The following is a 15,623-nucleotide window of genomic DNA, read 5'->3' as shown; positions in this document are numbered from 1 at the left end:
TCGATCGATGCCCGGGTGCGTGCTCCAAAGCCAAAGTATTGGATAAACGAACGCACAGGCACAACGGCAAAAGAGCAAAATGGAGGAGTGACAGAAAGAAGCGTTGGTCTGCCCGTTATTCGCGCAGCAGATCGATTCAATCCGGCGTGCTGATGAATGTGTCTTCCGTGACGTCTCCATTGACAGCCGCCTCTATGTATGCAGCCGGGGCCTCGCGTGCGTATACGTCGCGTTGCCCTACCACGCCGAATGGCCTTTATAAACACCTGCGACGAGATAATGCCTCAGAACCATGCCATTAAGCAAGAAGATTGGTAGAAGAATCGCAGCCATCTCTGACACATTGGTTATAGACCGTAATTTTGACGAAAGGGCGAGGCAGAGGTAAAAGTATATCCGAGAAGGGAATGCTCGACCGGATCTCTTTCTATAGCCGACGTTACTACCCCAGTGCCCGATGGAGGTGTGTAGGAGCACCTCGATGCTTCTGTGGGGCGTATGTATAGGCTGAGTGCTTACGTCGCGTTCTGCGGCGTGCGACAGTATGGACCGGGGACAGAAACAAGTTGGCATTGGGATGGCTCAGTGGTTAGCCTTGTCATGACTCACGGGATCTATTCCTAGAACTGGCAGTCGAATATCTGCTTGGGTCAATGTGCACATAAAACGACTACCGTCGTAACTATCTTCGCAGGTAGCAGTTATTCCGATCCGAATTCTTTGTGTCGTGTGCTTTATGGCCATAATTGTGCTGCATCGGCACAATAACCTCGAGGTTACCCGGAAGACTGAATCACACATGTCGGGTGTACGATATTATAAATGCCGACGATCTAAAAGTACGAAAAGTGAACAGATAAAAATTTCCTTAGTCATTTCAGTAACGAAATCGGGAAAATACACAAACCACGATTGCTTTGTACACTTAATATCTATTTTAAAGCTGATCAAGTGAGGCGTTTCCGCTGAAATAAAAAACGCATCCGTTTTTGTACCTCCTGTAAGAACTTTCCGTTAAATTTATTTGGCACCTCATCCATGAAACAAGCACATACGTCAAATATATTTATTGGTAGATACACTTAGTCACCCTGAGCACAGACAAAATTGTGTTTTCTGCGAGTTTACCGATTAGGAGCGGAACCGTTGCTGCTCAGGGAATCATTTGAGTACCTCCTGCATGCTCGTAACAAACTAAGAAATGGGCACACAAACGATCTCACTTTTGCATCTTCGGGATTCGAAAGCATTTCCGCTATTAAGCCGTCACCTTTAAGCGATAACGAAACAACTTCAACGAAAGGTAAAAGCAAGTAAAATATTTTTTTATGCTTTAATAACGAAGCGTAACGGACGCGTAACGCAAAACATTGCCATAAGAGACATGGAATAGGCAGCCCTTATGTGCTGAAAAGTTATCAAGAATCAGCCTAACGTCATCTTCGATCTTCAAACTAGCTCGAATATGAACAGAAAGCCTGAACAAGAAGAACCCTGTTTTTCCCCACCATGAAAACCATCATTTGTGTATCCTCGTAGTAATCTTAATCGGTGGCCATCACCACCCTTATAACTGCGGGGGTTTCAATACAGAAGGAGTATTTTCTAAATGAGCGTAACTTTATTTGTTGTTTTTTGCTTTCTAACTGTGTTGCGGGTACTTTCTTTCTAATTTCGTCGTTCAAGAGAATATAAACTTAAAGGGAGGCGGCAGCTGCTGTACAGAGGACGAACTAAAGCCATCCATCCCTAACAAAAAAGTACTTTTGTACCAAATATTCATCCCTCGTCTTTGTTTAAAGGAGTTCTTCTGCCTCATCGTACCGCCTGCCGTTGGTACGGCAGAATGTATTGCCCGCAGACAGAATTTATTGCCCGCATGTTTTTCACGCATGTTGCCAACATGTTGTTCGCAACGCCCCTTTTTGCCAACATTGCCAATGTGGTAGCATATTGCAAACATGTTCGAAACGCCCCTCCTGACCAACCCCACTGAACGCTTGTCGGTGCTTACATTGAGCCCCATGCCTGGTTTTCTTCGCTTTTTACGGCTACTCGAAGTTTTCTTGAATATGCTCAGTAAGAATCTAGTGACATTGCGCGCAGTTGAATGGCAATGCATTTGAGAATAATCTGGTTTTGATTTGAGCGACACCCATGTACTTGCGAACCCTTTGCAATTTCCCGTTATCCTAGTAGAGCACAAGTGCTACCCTGCAAGCACTGAGATATCGAACCCTGGGCCTATGTCATGCTTCTCAGTCATTTCGCCTCCAAATAGCCTAAGCGACGGGGTGCTTTTGTACACAAAGACAGGTCATGGCGTAGTGGTGTGCACTCACAAGCCTACAGAACACTTCTCGCCGTTGCAAAACAATAAGGCGATTATGGAGTGCCGTGCACAATACAAATGCCTTTCGCGTCGTGCTTGTGATGGAAGGATGTCGTGCTGTCGTTCTAAATGCGCCGTCCTACACCCCTCAAATAACCGCTGCCTAAATAAACAACAGCGGAGCTGTGCGGCCTCTGTGTTTCCCACTTTATCCGTTTGTTTTATGTTCCGATGCTGTCTATTATCTGCAAGCGAAATACTATTAGCCGGTAGCCGACGGAAGAAAAAGAAGCTGTCATCTGTCACGGAGCGAGCTGCGTGTGTGTGTAAATACGATGTGGCTGTCGTGCCCCTCTACAGCTCCAGGTTCATTCGCATAGAGATGGAAATGACCAAGGGAAGCGCCGATGACAGTCGAAGGCTTCGTTCGCGCGCCGTTCTGCATTATCCAGTTGCATCGCGTGGAGTGTGAACGATACAGTTGAATAAATTACAGAAAATCATAGCGTGAAAATACACACCGGAATGCCGTACACTTGATGTGGCCACACATATTCTCAAGTATGTTTTTCTCTTGCAGCAGATTTCGCGCTATGTATGTGTATGAAACAGTAGGCTAAAAGTTCAGGGAGAACGCAAACATTTTCTCCTCTCACCGTTGTGTGTTATATTAGTTATCCTGGCACTGTGCAAGAAATGCCTTTGTTTGCGGGTGGTTCTTCTCGGCTCACGGGGGCATTAGGAGGCCTAAAGGTGGCTCGAGATATTATATAGATCGCGCTCTTTGTAGTACAGGCGGAGGCACTACACGGCACAGTAAGCCTTACGTGCATCAAGGGCCTTTGAACCCACGTTGTAACTGTAAGCCCGATTATAATAGGTTCAAAAAGGCAGGTTCATTTTGCGATCATTTTCAGCATTTGCTGGCGCATTGGTATCTACGCTCGTGACAACTCCATCGATAGCGGATGACAGACTTACCACTAAATACGGGCACCAATTTTTGCCGTCTGGTCAAGACGTCCAACGAGTCAAGAAATCCAATGAGGCAAAATGTCCACGAGATAGACCTGTCAAAAGGCCCCACGTGTCGAGAGGTCAAATTTGAGTCAAAGGGACCAACGAGTCAACAGGTCTAACTAGTCGAGAGGTCTATTTTGTGTCAAGAGGTGCAACGCGTCAAGAGGTAGAGCGGGTCAAGAGGCCTAACGAGCTTTATTTTTAATGCGTAGCATCCTCTGCGGAGTACCCCCCAGCCAGGACCGCCCTCAATTCACACAATAATGCACTATTTGCGGAAGCAGCACGTTTAATCGTCATAGTTGGGTAAACGGAGATACTTGTTTGAACAGAATTTGGAAAAACCAATAAATAAGAAGAAACATCAAAATAAGTTTTTTCCAAAAATGATCTGGCGAAATTTGACTGACTGACTTTTTGTAGGGTTTAACGCGCCGACGCAACGCAGGCGATGAGGCGCGCCGTAGTGGAAAACTCTGAATTAATTTTGACCACCTGGGGATCTTTACTGTGCGCCGAAATCTCGTACACACGGGCGTTCTTGCTTTTCACCTCCATCAGAAACGCGGACGCCACGGCCTGGAATCGAACCAGCGCCCTCGTGCTCTGCAGAACAACGCCCAAGTCGCTGAGGCACCACGGCGGATGATCTGACGAAATCAAAAATATGCATCCTATGCATGACCTCCAAAAACTAACGCAGAAAGCCCACTTAAACGTTTCAACCTTGTAACGCCGTGCATTTCCACAAAAGTGCGTAACTGGCGGAAGTAACATGTTCATTCCTTACAATAGCGTAAATCGAGACAGTTGGTCGAACACAATTTAACAAAAAATACCTAAATAAGAAAAATAAAAAATAAAAATTTTGCAAGAAAGAGCTCACGAAAACGAAAATATGCCTATCATACTTGCCCATTAAATGAAAATCAAGTGTGAATATGAAGAATCCCGGTAAAGAACGTCGAAAATACGAATAGAAAATATCGATAACAGACCAACATTGAGGTAATTTGCGAAGTAAAGACAGTTAATCGGTATAATGCTGTTAATTTACATCATTGGTGGAAAGGAAAAAACTCAAACTTAAAAACGAAATCCCGGGCCATCTCCACTGACGTAAAGCCCTCGGAGGGGCTTAGCATGTATGCACGAGTGTATTCTTGGCAACTTGGCGTTTTTGCCAAAGGCGATGAAGACCCGAAAATCAGGAACACGGGACGACCGCTGTCTTGTCTTTGGTGTCTTGTCATTTGTGCTGTGCTGCACCACGAACCCGTAGCAACTTGCCCATGTTGGTGTGCCCCTTTACTGTAAACAGCTTTGCTGTAAACGTTTATTGTCTTTGAAGCACGAATCTCTCAAGTGCGAGGCGTAAACGAGTGTCCCGCTGCTTTCTTAGTAGCGTTACGTTCTAGCACGAGGTGCAAACTAGTTTCCCGGTGTTTTTGTTCCATGACTACATGAGACGACGCTTACAACGACGACATGAGACGCCGATTGGCCCGACCATTAAGGGGCTTCGCGTCTAATAAAATAACCCAACGTCCTTGGCTACTCAGCCAGTTTCGATGTGAAGATGAACTCACAATCTAGAAAAACCGCGTACGGATGGGATGCATTTCTAAATTATTATCGAAATTTTTACAGAATATGTTCTTAACCGTTTATAATTTCTCTAGAGCCGTTCGTAACCTCTTAAGCTTATTTTGTAGAATGGCTGTAGCCAATAAAATGTCCTAGAAAGAACCTTTCGTGTAATTTATGCATGTCTATATTGCGATTAATGGGTCGTTGTGTTTGTTACTGTCTTCGTTAGCTATTTTGAAGCTTTTAGACAATACCACTACTGCCTGGTTATTTGTTGAAAAGTAGACAGATGCTGTTCCCCACAATGCCTGGTTACATTGGTAATGATCGCTCCTGGATAAAGTGTCTGCTTGACGGCAGTGGCGGTCCCAAGGGGGGGGGGGGGCGAAGGGGTCTACACGGTTGGCGATCTTCTTTAAACCGTGAGACAAGCCGTGAATGTACGGGACAACTGCAACCTTTTTCCTCTCACTCTCGTGAGCAGGCCCGTCATGCGCATCCTTACGATGGCAAGATTTCAGGTTCCTGAGGAGGCCTTCTGTCACCGGTACGACCAGGTGGAGTGGGTAGCCAGCCGCTTGAATCCCACTGACCTGCTCGTCAAAGGCAGTTTGCATAGCATGGGGGCACGACTAATTTAAGGCGGCCGAGACGCACACCCTAACTATTCCCCTTTTCACCAGTTTGGAATGTGCAGAATGATACGGGAGAAGCGGCTTGTTGGCGTGAGGATTGTACCACCAGCACACGTGTTTCGCGTCTACTGCCAGAGTCAAATCCAAAAACCTTATTGCACCGTTCTCCGGACCCTCATGAGTCATAACCAGAAGAGCTAGGCCTACCTTAAAAAGATTAGGTGTTTCAGCGACGCAAGTATCAAATCTTTCCTTACCACACTCGAGAAGCACAAGGAAATCGTCCACATAACAAAACACCTTCGCCACCCTTGCAGATTCCAAACGCGTCGACAACACCGTATCACACTTTGCAAGCCCCATGTTGCTGAGTATTGGGGCTATACAGGATCCAATGCAAACGCCTTGTTTTTGAATGAATACCTTGTCATTCCAGGTAGCAAAGGTGGACGTTAGATACAAAGCTAAAACTCCCAAAAAATTGCTAACACTAAACCCAGACCTATTCTGAAACGCAATAGCACTAAACTGGTCTATGCGCTCCTCAACACTACAAAGGATCAACTCATGTGGCAGCTAATAGTACAAGTCCTTGAAATATACTGAAAAGGCCTGGCAGCTTTGGTCGTCATTGGATTTAAGATCGGAAATAATGTTCTCAGAATTTTTTGTGAGAGGCGGATCCTCAAAAGTCAGTTCATTTAAGTACTTCTGCAGAAAACAGCCTACTGCCTTTTGCCACGTGCCTTGTGCAGTGACTATCACACGAAGGGGACTTTCCGGCTTATGCGTTTTTACAGTTATCTTGTTAATCTTCTGTTTATTCGAGAAAAAGGCGTAGACGTCCTTTGCCTACTGGCCCTATTTACCAGCTGAACCATTGAAAATTTCGCCTAAGTAGTTACGAAATGCTTTCGCTTTCGCATAAAGTAAAAGTGTAGTCCGCACATATACATCCCTAAGAAATCATATGTAACAGCTGGTCACGAAGAACTGCGTTGACGCTAAATGGCAGCAGGATTACTAAGTGATTACCTCCAACTTCGATTTCTTGCACAGCTGGTCGATTAAAAGCAGATTTTCAAGCCGTAAATCTCATTGCGTCTTACGCTCTCAACCACCTTTAACTGTACACGGGGCATCTGTGACCTGCCTGCAAATAGAAGAAGCAGCACTATGTGAATATTTCACTGGATGTCTTCGTATACAAAACACAAGAAAATTGTGAAGCTGACCAGCTTGCTGCACAGATCCAGTTCGAAGTCCCATTTCAAAGTCCTCCAGATCAAAAGTCACAATTCACGGAGCGCAACAACAAACCCGCGGACGATGAACACAAAGTAGAATGGACAAGCTCTTGTTCTTTGCATACTTTCTATTCGTCTTCGTCGTCTGTGTATTTTTCGTCACGCTTCATACCATGCCAACTCACCACCAACTAACCTAGCACAAGGCTTTACGCATCTCATAGAAAATTGACAGGTAGGATGGAGCTTTGTACGAGGGGTGATGTCAAAAGTTATTTGATCTGAGAGAAAAAATCCTTTTGAAAACTCAGGTGACAGAAAAATATCGCTGATTGCTCTTGCCTACAATTATCCATCCTTTTCATGGTCTTGTACCTCACACGTGGGTGGTTTAGCAGACATATGATTACATCGCCTTTGTCTTGACGTTTTCTACAAAAAGTCATTCTTGTATACCATGCTCGATTCGCTAAAGACACCTCCTCCACTTGTGGACATTAAATCTAAGCTTGCACCACGCGCCATTTCAGCTCTCCCTTTTGCAACCCAGTGGAGAAGATTGAGTGAGACGCTTAATCTCTTATCTAGAACTCTCCTATCATTGAGAAAATTATCGGGTCCATGGGACAATCCTCTAAGCTAAACCAAAGCCTTCCCGGCACTAACGGTGTTTTATAATGCGACAAATATCTGCGATATCTACGTCCATAATATGCTTGTATGAACTTCCTAGATGATAGCGGCAACACACAACTAAGTTATATGTTGTACTACATGTTGATGAACGTATTTTCACTCTATCCCGTGGCCGAAATCTCTAAAATGACAGCCGCCATTTTGAAGAGGCACGGTACTGACGTGCAGGCGCATGTTTTCCTCGGTTCGAAAGTTGTGCATGCACACGTGTGGCTGAGAAACCGTAGAAATCACGCAGCGAGTCTCCGTGTTGTGGCACTCGAGGAGGGCCCAAACGACGAGCAAAACGACGCGCAGTTTGCGTGTCGCTTTGTCTTTTATTTTGCGCATCTCTTGGGTCCTCCTCGAGTACCACAACATGGAGAATCGCTGCGTGATTTCTATGGTTTCTCGGCCACACGGGTGCACAACTACCGAACCGAGTAACATATGCACCCGCACGTCAGTACCGCGCCTCTTCAAAATGGCGGCCGTCGTTTTGGAGATTTCGGGCCCTCGTCATTTAGTTATGTATAGGTTTACTATACATTCCTGTTGATATATATATATACTATGGACATATTGTTACAACCTGTTAGTGCACATACCGTACACTACAGGTCTTGTATACCCTGAGCACATGCAAATTTTTTCAGTGTAAATTTGTTTTTTTAGTGAAATTTATACGTCCTAATTTCTAAGCACAGCAATTGTGCCATTTTATTTCTCTGTCTCTTCTCTCTCACTCAATGCTTAAAAATTGGATGTATTGAATTGTAGTAGCTCTTTCAGGTTAGAGCTGACCTCCACAATAAGCCAACATTTCTCCATCTCGGGAATTTACTTTGTCTTTACGGTAGTAGAGAAATAAATGTCGGTCTCTGCATCCGTAGTTAACCACAGCAGAAGCCACCACCCTTCGAGGACTGTGGACAAACAAGTACCCTTAGCTCCCCATAATCCATGTGATTCACCCCATGCAACAATCCCATACCATCAGATTTGGGAGCAAGAACAGGCTTCGAACCTTGTTCGAATAGCCTCCCTCATTGGTGGGCCACCCGACAGGCCCAAGCGTTGGAAAGAAGTGCGAACACGTGATAAGGGCCTGGAGCACCAGTCGACTTCAGAGTATCCCGAATCTTGACAACCTTCGCGGAGCACCCCGAATCTGGGCGGTTGGCCTGAGACCATTTTTGGTGCCCTAAGACCATCATCTCTGGACCATTCGTGGGAAGGGTATTTAGAAAGAACAAGGGAATCACTAAAGGAAATTGACCAGTTGAGCAGGGGAATGAGTCTTCGATCTAACCTTGTCAAAGTAAATTCACTAAACTATAGAATGATTTAGATACTTGCAGTAAATCGTGAAGAGCCTTTCTTTCGTGCTAATTATACTTATATTTCCATGAATAACTTTTATTAGTTCAGAAATTCATCGAACAAATAAATAAGAAAACAGATAAGCGAAATTTCTGGCAAGCATCAAAGTGCTGAAAAGCCATACATTCACTAACTCCTTAGACTTCAGCTGTTCAGCTCTGATTTTTTCGAGCTTTTTTTATTGCTAGGGCTGTGACGCCATGCATGAAAATAACAAAATCATCGCTGACGGTTGTCCTGATGGACGTGCAGACTCAAATGAAGCAATATATAGGAGACGGAAAAAAGATGTTGGTGCTACGAAAACAGTTACCTAGAAGTTCTGTAATCTACAGTTGAATCAACTAATTGTCATATATTTCGATGGGCACGTTCGAAGTCCAAGCTCGAAGCCGAAAAAATTCATATTACACGACCGTTCAATCTTATGAATATCTTCGTTAGGCAAAGGTCGTTTCTATTTTATTTCGCTTCGTTATAATCATCAGTCGGGTAAAGAAAAGTAAAAGAACTCCTGGATCCAAGTCATGACTGTTGTTTCACTCTTGTTTTCCATTGCATGAGATGTGCGGTTCTGTGTTTTCCTGTCCTACACAAACACTCAAATTTGCATTTTATTTTGTATTCCATAAGATGCCTAGTTTATTTTTCTTTGGCAATACATATACTCCCAAATTGCTTTGGACTTTATTAAATGGCGTGCGTTTTAAACTAACGCTGTAAAATGAGAAAGTAGAAAGTTAAAGTGAAAGTTTATTTTATAAACTTTCTTTTATTTTATAGACGTATATAGACGTATTTATAGACGTAGTTTATTCTATAGGCGTATACATTGTTTCGCCTGCCTACCAATTATTTCATTCAGGATGATAGACCACAAGTTATAGGTGTACACACCACCGTGCTTTCGTAAAGCATGAACTGATATTGAAATGACAATGCATGCTTTGAAACTGCGTGCAAACTGTTACATCATGGGCCCATTGAAAACTGCTTGCTTATCAACCACTCTTCCTAAAAATTATTTACCATTGATTTGTTTTCCCTTTTCCCATCTTGATTAGAGAGATATGTATGATTAAGAGTATGTTTGCATTCAAGGTTTGAAACTCGGGGAAAGTGTATACTTGTAACGAATGTTGTCATTTAGCGAGTTCTTCATTCGGAAGCAGTTAACTGAAACATACCTTTTCAAAGAGTTTTGGCTTTTCGTTGAATTCAGCTCCATGTGCAGAATCATACGAAGAGCAGAATTGAACGATGATGCAGAACGATTTTCAACCAGAATGGTTGAAATTTCAAACAAAATACAAACAATGACGACCAGGTCTAAAATAAGTCATTTAGCGCACGATAAGAAATATGCTAGCATAAGTTATATCGCTCTTTGTTTTGAAACGCTCTGAGTAGGATGATAAATAACCCAGTCGAATACCTTGAAACAAGCATTTCGTCAGAAGCACTGCAGGTGTTTTGTCCTGGAAAAGTGTCAGCAGTTAATGATACTTCTTAAGATTTACTGCTGTCTGATTATGTGCAGTCAGGATCAATCTCAGCCTTATCGTTGTAGCGAGTGTCTTAGTCCATAAATAAAGCCTGTATAAATGATCCCCTCAGCCGATTAATTCCTTTAACGTCATCGTCTAATCGTCACCGCAGTTTTCTGCATTGTGCTAAATATTTTGGGAGACACTAAACATACTTGCTTCACATCTTCAAGTGCTACGCTTGCTACTTGAAAAAGTTGTTAGCCGCATTCTGTGAATCATTATTACGCCGTAGGCTGCGTTCCCACTTAGGTTATGAAGAAAAGAACAGAAAGACAAGAAGCAGGGGTTAAAGTTCCAAATTTGGAAACTTCCGTAATTTCAGACAGCTTTCTGCCTCATGCATTTATAAATACTGAGGATATTTTCTCCGCTTTGCAACTCGACGATTCAGACGCACGGACAAGCAAATTCATTGCTGTTGCATTGTCTGAATAGCTCACTGCGTGTATGTTTGAACTAGCCCTGATAAGACACAGCGGTCTTCCTTTTGCAGAGCATACAGGCTACATGATTTGTTGTTGTCAGGGAACCATATATATATTTAGTACACCGATCACGGAAGAGGAACTGGAGTCTTGCACGTGGCACACTAATAAACGTATCACTGACTAATCTGTTTCTAAGTGCTTTGGGCGACGTTATTTTTTGTTATATAGTCTTGCACAATTATTGCTGTCGTGTCATTGACAGTTTCTTGTAATGTGAATGGTATATTCTCAAGCGGCCCCTGGAATTAGTGCTGCATTCTGTGAGTAACACCATCCGGAAAGAAGTCGGGACCACAAATAACACACACATTTCACTGCCACGCTTGCGACGATGTGAGAACAAAACGGCGGCGGATGATCACCTGATTGGTATGTGTGAACATGTTGAAACAAGGTACACTATCGATGTACTATTCTAGATTTGGCAGCGTTCTTAATTAGCAAATGAACACTAATTAAGTGTTATGACATAGGCCAACCAATATTTTGAGTACAATTCCACCACTCAAATATGTTCTTGAATGGAAACTTTGACCTCCAGAGCATAAAGTATCGTCACATGAAAGTTTAACTTGCGACTCAGTGAATTAAAAAGAGAAAAAAATTAAAGAAATGTCGTTGTATTCCGTGCGTAATAATAACCAAGAATATAATAGCAAAGAATATAAGAATGCTAGGTAATTCTAACACGAGAAAACAGGATGACTGGTGGCAGTTCAGTATTCGAACAACTTTCTCCCAGTGTCTGAGAACATGTGTTATTCAGTCGTTGTTCACCTTCCTCACACCGTATGAATAAGAACATTTCAGACACCACGTACGCGTCGTGCCTGTGTAACTATTTATGTGCGCCTCTATATGGTTCATCAAAGCCTAAGGACCTGTTGTCAACAGGTGCGTCGCTTATAATTGCGCATACGCGTCCCCGCGTAGGTGAATATGAATGTGTTCAAGGACTGAGCTTATGTACAAGCATGCCAAAATAACGCGTGAACACAATGCAGCTGTGGGGGCATACCCTTAGAACGATGCGACGAACTCTTTGCGGCGGCCTGGTGTTGTTGCTGATGATGATGCTGTTGTTGTTGTTGCTGCTGCTGCTGAGCGTCCTGCCGATGCTGAGCGGCAGCGGCGGCGATCCTGTGCCCCAACACAGCGGCCCTTGAGCCCACCAGAGCCGCATGGCCGGGACTAGAAGCCATCACCAGGCCCAAGGGCCCACCATGATGCGAGGCTGCCGCAGCGTGGGAGCCGTGCAGTATGCCGTCGATAGAGTACGGCACGTGATGCGGGGGGTACGCGGCCATGCTGTACGGGGCCATGGGAGTCCCGAAGGGAGAGTAGGGTCCGGGTAGGGGTCGGCCCAGGCGACCTAGGCAGCCGGCGTCCAGGAGTCGCGTCGCTTCCATCAATGAGGAGGAGATTGGCATCAGCGGATGGGGCTCCAGGAGAGCTTTGCCGGTGCACGATCCATTGCTCCTTGGCGCATCGCTGACGTCACGGCCGTCACCACGCCATGATTGATCAGTAGACCATGCCCTCTCTTCAAATGCCGCGGCGTTGCAAACGCTGTGTAAGGTGTTACGTCGCACAGTCAGCTCTTAGCTCGGGTTGCACGGTTTGGGACTGAGTACTCACGTACCTAGTTCCCTCGTACGTAAAACACACAGCGACCGCTTATCTGGTTTGTTAGCCCGTTTCCTTCAGGATCCGGTGGAGTAGCGAAACTAGCTGCCGGTTTAGGCAGCGGAGTTGTTAAACGCTACTTGAAGAGCGTCACTCAATAACCTAGAGTCACAGGTGACGAATAACCGGCGACCGTTGTTGTATCGGAGATGGCATGGTTCACTTAGAGCCCTGACGTGTTCTTGAATACTGACAGGAATAAATGAAAGTTAATTTAATTGTAGTATTTGGCCGGCGCACAGCCTCAGTTTTCATTGGTTGAACAGATGAGACAGCCGCTCTCAGCTCTCAAGGGCGTACCAGACACTGAACTTTCAGCACGCACGTAACTGAATCCCAGAGCGATGCCACCACGAGATGCATACAACAGTGCCCACTCGGTGGCTAGTTGTGATGTCGGTCAATGGTCAACAGCGGTAGTAGCACAAGCACCGACAAAGCGCGATCACACTCACAATGGCCGTGTCACGCTCACCGCACACAATCTCGGCCGCCCGAACGCAGATCGATGTCAGCACTAACCGACGGCACCGTATTTCGTAAAAAAATGTTGCACACGTTTCACACACAAAACTGGTCGCAGGCGCCGTCAACTTCGTCGAAAACGGCGCTCCGACCAACGACCTGGCGGCGCTGGCAAAGGCGCCGTCTGCCAAGTTCCCCCTTCGCCGGCTGCTGAACCGGGGGGCGTGTCGTTCGCAAGGGCAGGAGGCACCGGATACGCGTGCCGGCCAATCACGGCTCTCGGAGGCGGAGACTCCATTTTTTGTAACCCGAAGCGCGATACGAGAGGGAGGAGGTTCCCACAGCCTTCGGTTACTCCGTTTGAATTTTTTTCCCGCGCTAGGAATTGTTCTCGCTCTCCAGTGCGCGCACGCCTCACCAGAAAAAAAAAATAATGATAATAAAGCACGCGTCAAACGGAAGGCGTTCGCGCTCGGTACGTGCTCGCGTGTTTATTCAACGGTGGTTTCGGGGTCGGAATTACCGTGCGGGCCGTGGCGGTAGGTTCGCGTTGAAAAGGCAGCTGAAGGGGAGCGGGCTGGTGGGGGCAGTCCGCAAGCAGTTCTTGCTCAATCGCACCGTTGGAAACGGCGCCCGTGGAAGCCCAGAAAAGCGGCTAATTCAATGTGCATACCACGACAGCGGAGAGAGAGCGCGCGAACAGACCTCAGCGTCGACACGTCTAGTCGCCATTTTTGGCACATGCTACGTTAGAATAAGCAGGGGTATCACTGCGGCGTCATTATGTTGTTGGAATGCGCCACATTGGTTTCTTGTACAATGCAGATTTTTATTTAACAAATCTTGTGTATTGATTGGGGGAAACATCGACTGCAATGGCGAAACTACACCCCAATATATTTATTTCTTTGTATTTTATTTTGTTTATTTAAACATATTCCAGCCTCCACTTGGGGCTATTGCAGGAGTGAGCATTGAACACTCTTAAAATAGCATTAAAACGGAGAAACAGAGCAATACAAGAAAAACCCCAATCACGACAGATCACAAAGAGCAGGCACAATTTTTTCCAACGGACGGGAACGCTCATCGCCAGGCAATACATTCCAGAGTTCAACAGTTGAAAAGAAAAAACTACATTTGAAAGTGTTAGTTAAACAATGGTAAGGCTTGATGCTGAGATGGTGATTGCTTCTGGTAATAGAGAGTGAAGAAAATGTAGTGTATGTGTCATTAGACGTGGTATTAGCTGAATAATAAAAAAAGTGTAGCACTTTCATTGAGTAATTTAGCCGGTGCGTGCGTAACGTCGTAACTTCTTGGAAGGATAGGGCACGGCAAAGCGAAAAGTAACGGTCATAACGATTGCAAATAAACCTGACAGCTTTTTTAGATGGCCTCTATTTTATTGTTTTCACCCTGCTTGGGATGGTTCTATATGGGACATGCGTAGTCAAGTACTAGGCAAGTCAGCGTTTTATACGCTAGTAATTTAGGGCTCTTTGGGATTGGGACAACGATCGTCTTAAATTTAAAAGATTTCGTTAATTTTCTGAGACCAAGATAGGTTGTTAAAAAGAATAACACCAATATATTTTTATTCTGTGACTTGCTTCGTGGCGCATACTTAAAAATCCTTGTAAAGGACATGTGAAGCTGGTAGAGAACTTGCTATTGGTGAAAGAAATAAGCATGAATATGTTAAAATTAATATTCATCTGCAAGGTTTCGCACCATTCACGGAATGTAGCAGAGGAATCACTAAGATGGTGATGAGGTTAGGGAGAGCCAATGATATCATACAAAGCCCAATCACCAGCATGAAGAGGAATTTTTTAACTGATGTTGCTAGGCAAATCGTTAATGTATTGCTAAAATAGTAACGGTCCAAGTACATAACCTTGTGCAACACCAGAACACACACTAACAACAATGGAGTCAGCCGAGTTAAATGAAACGCAAAGAAAATGACAAATCCAAGCAACCAGTTGATCCACAACTTCGGCTTCTGTCTCTTAAACACACTCAATAGCATTCTTATGTTCCGACAAGCTGACTTTTTCTCAGCTTTTTCAGCAGGCCTCAGGCGTCATGATCCCTGTGATGCAAATTGGCCTATCTATTCAATTTTGAAATAAGCGGCGCAGTTGGATTCATCTATCACTAGAATCTCCGAACCTGGGATTTCAAGTTACAAAATTTTAAACTTGTAGAGAGATCTAACAATAGTGGCCACATCTAAACAAAACGTCTTCACAGCAAAATTCAGCACCTCAAAAGGATAGTCAAATGAAAACGTCTTGAAGAATTGCAGAGCTGCACGAGGGAGGACGAAACCACAAAACGAGAAACAACCAACGTAAATAAGCTTGGATGTACAGTCAGTCACCTTTATTCTAAAATATTGCAATGAGTTAAAAACACTCAAAAAGCGTAAATGACAGTAGGGAAAGAAATGGTGGCGGAATAAAAATTAAGAGATGAAAATAAAATAAAGAAGGGAAAGCAATGGAGGATAAAAAAATAATCCGCTCGCACAGAGATGGTTCCAA

At 44.5% G+C, this 15,623-nt stretch overlaps 1 protein-coding gene across 1 annotated transcript in view; it reads right to left on the bottom strand.

The window, feature by feature from the left end:
• Positions 1–13,233, bottom strand: part of LOC144137855 (uncharacterized) — a 174,829-nt gene extending 161,596 nt beyond the window's left edge. The window contains exon 1 of the mRNA XM_077669868.1: positions 11,939–13,233. Coding sequence (XP_077525994.1) covers positions 11,939–12,350 — 412 coding nt within the window. The 5' untranslated portion in view covers positions 12,351–13,233. The remainder of the gene's footprint in view (positions 1–11,938) is intronic.
• Between the last annotated feature and the right edge of the window lie 2,390 nt (positions 13,234–15,623).

The sequence above is a fragment of the Haemaphysalis longicornis genome, unplaced genomic scaffold (assembly GCF_048455015.1).
Source record: "Haemaphysalis longicornis isolate Haplotype H1 unplaced genomic scaffold, Haemaphysalis longicornis Haplotype H1 scaffold_5, whole genome shotgun sequence".
In the NCBI taxonomy this organism is placed as follows: Eukaryota; Metazoa; Arthropoda; class Arachnida; order Ixodida; family Ixodidae; genus Haemaphysalis; species Haemaphysalis longicornis.
This window is presented reverse-complemented; position numbering and strand designations above follow the sequence as displayed.